At 37.5% G+C, this 8,296-nt stretch overlaps 1 protein-coding gene across 1 annotated transcript; it reads left to right on the top strand.

The window, feature by feature from the left end:
• Window positions 1-728: 728 nt before the first annotated feature.
• Window positions 729-3,507, top strand: LOC311081410 (NLR family CARD domain-containing protein 3-like; the record flags this gene model as incomplete). The annotated part of the gene is made up of 3 exons (XM_084111949.1): window positions 729-987; window positions 1,227-3,039; window positions 3,292-3,507. The coding sequence occupies 3 exons, from the start codon at window positions 729-731 to the stop codon at window positions 3,467-3,469; spliced, it is 2,250 nt and encodes a 749-aa protein (XP_083968075.1). The 3' UTR covers window positions 3,470-3,507.
• Window positions 3,508-8,296: the final 4,789 nt, after the last annotated feature.

Genomic DNA, 8,296 nt, shown 5'->3' with positions numbered 1-8,296 from the left:
GTGCTTGCTATTGTTGTTTAATCTCATGATTGTGTGGGTTGAAGGGATGTTTGTCTTCATGAGCTAGAGATGAGAGATAAATGTCTCCATTTCAAGGTTTTTAGCGTCACAGGACGATGTTGCTTTTTTCTTGATAATGGCAGCTTGATAGCAGCAGCTAATTTGCATTTAAAGAGACAAAAACAAGATGAGATAATAAACTAGATTTAAAAACTTATCGACAAAAATCGACAAACTTTGACGTTGGCTTGAGAAAGAAATTTTGAAGATGTTTTAAATGCTTAAAGTTTGAAGTTTTTGAAGGCAATACAGTATATCAGAAAAACAGACAATACAGATAGATAGATTGATTTGAGGGTGTTGCTATGCAGTTGCGTGAGTACTTGGGTTGGTTGCTAATATGTTGCTATGTGGTTGCTAGGGTGTTGCTATGTGGTTTCTTAGGATGGTTGCTAGGGTACTCTGGGTGGACATTAGGGTGTTGCTATTTTGTTGCTGGGGTATTCTGGATGGTTGCTTGGGTACTCATTGCTAGCATGTTTCAGATAGATGCCATGCATAAAGGAGCATTATAGGACTCCTTTAACAGATGAGTTTGGATGAGAGTCCTGAACCGATCACTGCTTCATTTCATAATCCATATAACATTTGAGCGCTTAGGTCAACATGTTAAGAGTGAAACTACTTTCTTTTCTTTTCATCCTGCAGCTGTGAATCTGTGAAGGGCGATGGCGTCTGTTAAAGAACTGCTGTTAAACTCACTGAAGGACCTGAGAGAAGATGATCTAAAGGAGTTTCAGTGTTACTTAGAGAATGATCATGAGTGTATAACAAAGTCTGATATGGAGAATGCAAATAGATTAATAACTGTGGATAAGATGGTAGCATGTTTTGGACCAGAAGAAGCTGTGAAGATCACAGTGGAGATCTTGAGGAAGATAAACCAAAACAATCTGGCTAATCAGCTGGAGAACAAACACAAGCAAGGTAACATTTAATTCACTCTGTAATATTCTCTCAATAGTGACAATCCGATAAATCCAATTCCAATTGCATTCAAGTTTTAACCAAGGCATTTCTATGTTGTCAACTTCAGCATAATCAGTGTAAGGTGCATGTAAACACTATTGTAGTAAGAGTGTGATTCATTTGAATATAGTAGAAGCAGGATTTTATGAAAAACACAATCACTTACTTTTTGCTGTATTTTCCCCTATTTCTTAAAGGCTCAACTGCAGACGATAGAGAAGCTACACTTCATGATTACACAGAGACCAGCTGCAGACTAAAGAACAAATTAAAACGGGACTACGAGCAGATATTGCTTGGTAATTCAGAGACGGGTCATCGGGAATACCTGAGCGATGTCTACACTGATTTATATGTGGTGGGGAAAGAGACTGGAGGAAGAGTGAACGACCATGAAGTGATACAGATCGAATCAAATCACAACCGACTGACTGCGAAGGAGACGGCAATCAAGTGTAATGACATGTTTAAAGTCCAGTGTGACACGGGTCGACGAAACAGAAAAGTGCTGACAACAGGGATCGCAGGAGTTGGAAAAACTGTCTCTGTCAATAAATTCATCTTTGACTGGGCTGAAGGAACAGAAAATCAGGATATAGTCTTCATATTTCCACTTCCATTCCGTAGACTGAATTTGATTAAAGAAGAGTACAGTCTCATGGGACTGCTCAACAAATACTTCTTTAGAAGTCCTGAAGAATTGCCTTCTCTTCCTGAAGGTGATGGTAAAGTTATGTTCATCTTTGATGGGCTGGATGAATGTCGCTTTCCTTTGAACTTTAAAGAAGATGACACATTTACAAATGTAAATAAAAAAACAACAGTGATTAAGATAATAATAAACCTTATCAAGACACATCTGGTTCCCTCTGCTCTCATCTGGATCACATCCAGACCAGCAGCAGCCAGTCTGATTTCCCGAAACTACATTGATCAAGTGACAGAGGTGCGAGGATTTAACGATGAGCAGAAAGAGCAATACTTCATTAATAACAGCAGTCCTGAGGTTGCTGGAAACCTCATCAGTCACATCAGGAAATCCAGGAGTCTGTACATCATGTGCCACATCCCAGTCTTCTGCTGGATCTCTCTTATTGTTCTTCAGCCTCTACTGGCTCGAGAGAGTAATGACAAAACTCCCACAACTCTCACAGGGATGTACACAAGCTTCTTAATTTCTCAGAAGCAACAGATGGAAGAAAAATACTGTGAGCTTGAACCTAATTCCAATGCAGTGTCTTTTGATCAGATTATTCTGAAGCTTGGGAAGCTGGCCTTTCAACAGCTGGAGAAAGGAAACCTTATTTTCTACAAAAAAGATCTTGAGGAATGTGGGCTAGATGTCAGTGAAGGTTCAGTGTACTCTGGGTTATGCACTCGAATGTTTCAGGAGGAAAAGGTAGCAGCAAGAAACGTTTACAGCTTCGTACATCTCAGTGTACAGGAATTCCTTGCTGCTCTTTATGTGTTTATGATGGGCAAAGACAAGAAAACAAACTCATTTCTTCAATCCTGGAGAGAAAAACTGGCATGGAAACTGTCCAAAAAGCCACTGTTTCAGCTTCATAAGGCTGCAGTCAAGAAGGCTTTACAGAGTGAGAACGGACACCTGGACCTTTTCCTCAGGTTCCTCCTGGGTCTCTCTCTGGAGTCCAATCAGAGTGACCTGAAGGAACTACTGCCAGGACTGGAACTGAAAACACAGAATGTTAAAGACACTGTTGACTATATTAAACAGACAATAGAGACAGAGAAATCAGTGGAAAGAACCATCAATCTCTTCCACTGTCTGAGTGAACTGAAAGATGACTTTGTGGAGGAAATCCAGAAGACTCTGAGCTCAGGAAAACTTTCAGCACAGAATCTCTCCTCTGCTCAATGGTCTGGTCTGGTGTTTGTGCTACAGATGTCAGAAGAGACTCAAAAGATGTTTGAACTGCAGAAATACAGAAGATCTGATGAAGCACTGATGAGACTGCTGCCAGTGATCAGAAACACCAGAAGAGCACTGTAAGAGTCTCCTTTACATTAATTTATAAACTTTTGTAATTGCCTTCATTTTAAATGGGTGACTTGTTGGCCTAGACAGTTCAGAAAAATGAATAAAAGTAATGTGTGTGAAAATAAATGCTGGATTGATGTTTTATGAAGAGATAATTGTTTTAGCTGTGCTTAATTCACTACAGTTAAAGTTTTTTTCAAGCTCCAGATTATAAACGCTAATAAGCATTTCTACTGTTCTTTGTTTTGTTCTCTACACAGGCTACACAGCTGTAATCTCACAGCTCAGTCCTGTGAGAGTTTATCATCAGCTCTACAATTCTCAAACTCCTTTCTGAGAGAGCTGGACCTGAGTAACAATGACCTGCAGGATTCTGGAGTGAAGCTTCTTTCTGATGGACTGAAGAGTCCAAACTATCAGCTGGAGATACTGAGGTGAATGTTTTAAAATAATTAACTATGTTATAATCAGAGGCTGACCAATAAGCAAGGTAAGCGGCCACTTAGCACACCCAAGAGACAAAACATTTGCAGGAAAGTGATATTTTTCCTTATTTATACAGACGTATGACCCACATGGACTGCATAAGTTTAATAACAATATTGTTTGGGGTGAGGGGAAGGGAATGGACTGTATTAAGATTGAATTTGCAACAGTAACTAAAAGTGTAAAATGCTTCCATTTCATGCTTGATTTGCTTCTGACAGCACTGAACACAGCACTGCTTTTATCTAAACTAACAAATTTTAATTTCTCAGAGGATGGAATACTTTGGGTAAAATCTTATCTTTCAAATAGGAAACAATGTGTATGTACTGATGGTGTGAAATCGTCTTATATTGGTTGCCCCAAGGGGGTTCCACAAGGTTCTATTTTAGGACCAATTTTATTTTCACTTTACATTAATGACTTACCTGAAGTATGTAAAGATGTAAATATTCAGTTATATGCAGATGATGTAGTTATTTATACCCATGCAAAGAATTTTGAAAAAGCCTCGATTACTTTGACCTCTGCTATGACTAATGTACAGGATTGGCTTATCAGGACAGGTTTAATATTGAACACAAAAAAATCTGTGTGTGTGATGTTTTCAAAACAGTTAGTAGAGATGACGCATTCAAATGTATTTCTAGGAGGAGAGGAAATAGAAGTTGTGAAAGAGTTTACGTATATTGGAGTTACTTTGAATTCTACTCTCACTTTTAAAAGCCATGTAAAAAAGTTGTCTAATATTGTGAAATTTAATTCAAAGAATTTTAGGCATATTAGGTCATTCTTGACAGTTGGTGCTGCAAGGTTGTATTTATATTCAATGATTCTTTCACATATGCAGTATTGTTTCAGTAGTTGGTCATTCACGAGTAACTCAATTCTTAAGTCAATAGAAACACTGTATAAGAAGGCGATAAAAGTGCTTGATAAAAAACCCCTCTCATTTCACCACTGTAAAATAAAAAAAAACATTCTATTGAGTTTTGAAAATTTAAACATTTTTAATTACGCGTGCTTTGTTTATAAGGTCTGGCATGGGCTTGCTCCACCTCCGTTGAAGGAGTTTATTAAACAGAGGGCAGATTGTGGTATTGGTACCAGGTCTGTCAGTAGAGGGGATTGGGAAGTACCAAATAGGCGAACATCTTTTGGCCAGAAAGTTTTATCAGTGATAGGGAGCAAATATTTTAATAGTTTGCCAGAGTCAATACGACAATGTTCTACTTATCACACTTTTAAAGAACATCTTAAGAAGTGGCTTATGAAAAATCAAGTGTGTAAACATTCTTCTTAGCAATTTTTGTGATGTGTTTTATGTATTGTGTTTTAGTAGAGTCTTGTGTATAGTGAGTATTTGTTATTGTGTGTACCTGCCTAGGGACTACGGACGTAAATTAGCAATACTGCTATAATCCGGCTTGTTTACATTTTGTATTTTGTACAAACGTTCATCAACATGCTTTGTCCCTATCAAATAAATTAAATAAATAAACAAGCTAGCAGCGTCATCTAGTGGCTGAGCAGAGGACACATTTAGCATCTCAGCCAGGGTTCAAGAAATACAAGACTGATGAAGGGTTGGAGGCAGGCAGCCATTATTAATTATCCGTAGAGAGTTACTTATCAGTTGGCTGGGATTTTTTTTAAATTAATACTAACAATGCATTGTTGAGAGAACAGGATATGGCTGTATTCATATAAATATACATTCTGACTGTAAGGACCAAGGTTAGAACTAGGCTGTGAGGGCTGAATGTAGAAGGCTAATGATATAATGAAGTTATTCCAAAACTGTAACTCCAGTTGTTCCAAGGGGTCAATACAAAAAGCCAATAGGGTGAGTGTTTCACAAAAAGGTCCATTAAAAACATCTAAAAATGTCAAAGAGAAAATATGAGGATAACAAAAGGAAATGTCAAAAAATCACATAGAGCAAATAAATCCAAATAAATTCACAGGAGGCATTTACCAAAGACTGGAGAGGTTGGTGTCAACATATCAAACACTGAGCAAAAAACAGAGTAACAGAGCTACTTAAATACACTCACAGGAAACGAGGCACAGGTGAGAACAATAACACATGATACGATGGTGGGAAACTGAAATGAAACACAATGGCCTACTCTTGTGGCCAAAACTAGTCAATAAACCTAACACTGAAATGCTCTGTGTTTCAGAGTGAAGCATGGCACTGTATTCATTTACACACGAGCAACTCATAATCCTGTGTTTTCAGTGTGTCAGAGCATCTCAGTTCACAGTAAATCAGTGGTCTCAAACTGAGCTCCTGGAGGGCCACTGTCCTGCAGAGTTTAAATTCAACCAGCTCCAAAACACCTGCCTGGAAGTTTTTAGTAATCCTGAAGACTTTGATTAGCTGAATCAGATGTGTTTAATTCGGGTGGAGCTAAACTCTGCAGGACGGTGGCCTTTGAGGAGCTGAGTTTGAGTACACTTCAGTAAATGCTACTTCACATGAACACCTGCAGGTGAGTTTGGGCCATGTCATGTCATTAAAGGTCTACGTTGTATCAGACTCTATTGACTTTTTTGCATTATGAATATTTACAGACCATGAAACTTTGACTTTTTATTATTTACAATTTGATATGCGGTCTGTGAACTGTGGTTTGTTCCCTATTTCTTAATATATTTACAATTTGTTATGGAGCTCTCTCCAAAAGTTCAGCGGAGAGAAAGTTTGTGATGTGTTATAATGAGTAATGTTGGTACTAATGTAGTACAATTTTTTTTCCTTTTTTTCTTTCCTTTTGCGTTTTCTTTGTCCTTTCTCTTAATCTCAGATATGTCAAGACAGAAGACAGTCACACTATTCATGTTTTCATCATTTATCTTTTTGTTCTTGTTGTAACTAATGACCACTAGCTTACTCAATGCTCAGTCAGGTGGTTCATGTGTTTAGGTTAGTTCAGGTTTAAACAATGTAATCAAACACAGCAAGATGATGTCACATTTAGAACATTTAAATACTCATATTGTTTTTTTTTGCAAGAGACCCACTTAAAGATTATGCCAGATTTTGTAAGAAATGGATTGGACAAGTTTATCATTCTAAATTTGTCAGTAAATCTAGAGGGATGCCAATTATTATCAACAAGTGAATTCCGTTTTCTCCTTCACAAACCTTAGTTGATTCCGGTGGTAGATATGTTATTGTTTCAGGCCTTCTTTATGGCTTAACCCTCTGGAGTCTGAGCGGTTTTCTGGGCCCTGGGGGTGTTCTGACATGCTCTGACATTTGTGACCCCGCCTGTGAAACCCCGGCTAAAGTCGCAGAATCGAATTATGAGTTAACGAGCGTCAAAGTAGTCATAGCCATAAAAATGACAAAAATAGTCCATGTGTGTTTATTGCTGTAAATGATAGATTATACCATTGGTTTTGAGATGCAATACTTACATTTTCATTTATAACATGATAAATACTGAAATTAATGATTTTATTGACACTACGTTATACTTTTGCGCAAAAAAAAAAAAACGGACGTGGGCTTCCTAAACATTGATTTCAGTCGTCTCTGGGTTTATTTCGCGCAACAACACTGCTGATTCGTATATCAATCAGTTCAGGAACTTCTTTTCTGTGTATTTTCTATTAGAAAGAGTAAAAACAGACTTTAATATCAATCCGCGAGCTCCGGTAATCAGGTCAACACAATGCAAAAAAGAGAGCGATGTCAGCCGCGTTTAGATGTCTGTGGTGATTTTTTCTTGTCATAGCCAATATTTTAAGAACTGCTTATTTGTTTTGTAGCTTAGTATTCTGCCAATAATATTAAACTTATTTTAAGGACATTTTTGGCCTGCTACGTGTTATTTGCTGGATGATGGTAACGTAATGCGTTGTTTTGACATCTGACATGGCCATGGCTTCGCCGGCGACACTGAAGTATGAGCAGGAACGGAAAATAGCTGCTTGCTTAAACAGCTAGCTTGATATTAATCTCGGTGGAATTGAACCCAAATTATGATTTAACCGGTTTTATTGCGGATTATTTTCTGGAGGATGATTGTGATGATGAACAGGACACTTCTTTGACGAAACTGACGAGGAATTTGACGGTAAGTTTTTGTTATTATTTTTTTATGCTAAATATGTAAATGTATACTGTCAGTGTCCAGCCAATGTAATGCTAACACATATCTGTGATGCAAAAATAGTGGATTTAAATGTTTATTACATTTGTTGATTGGGATTTAGTCAGTTTAAATGAATTACGTTTATGGCATGATGTTTATTTGTTTCATTACACTCTGAATTGAAGTCTGCTTACCACCTATAGGCTGTTTCTTGTTCCTATGCCCTCCCCTCAATTAATCAGATCCAGTCTGACTAAACTGAAAAAATATTTTATGATATTTTCATATAAAATGCTTCATTATCCATTTTAAATGTGGAATTAAACCCACTTCCCATTCTTGCATGTTACACAATCATGTTTTAGGTATCTTGCTTTGAATTGAAAAAAAAATGATCTTTGCTTTTTCAGGCAGTGACCAACATGATGAGGAGGACAAGCCAGTTTTGGTGATTGAACCCCAAGCTATTTGTCTGGCGAACATGAAGAGGGAACACCAGCAAGAAGAATTTGCTTCGAATGCTGGAAGTCCAGATGTGAAACTGAAAATCAGTTTCTCTTGCAACTGCAAGTATTTCAATGGGATAAAAGTGTTCTTTATTTTTCAAGGAGGGAGAGTTGCTGTCACTCAGGATTTTATTTTGCATCTAGACAATTTTAGAATGTGTACA

The sequence above is a fragment of the Abramis brama genome (genome assembly GCF_963993115.1).
Source record: "Abramis brama genome assembly, chromosome: 4".
In the NCBI taxonomy this organism is placed as follows: domain Eukaryota; kingdom Metazoa; phylum Chordata; class Actinopteri; order Cypriniformes; family Leuciscidae; genus Abramis; species Abramis brama.
This window is presented reverse-complemented; position numbering and strand designations above follow the sequence as displayed.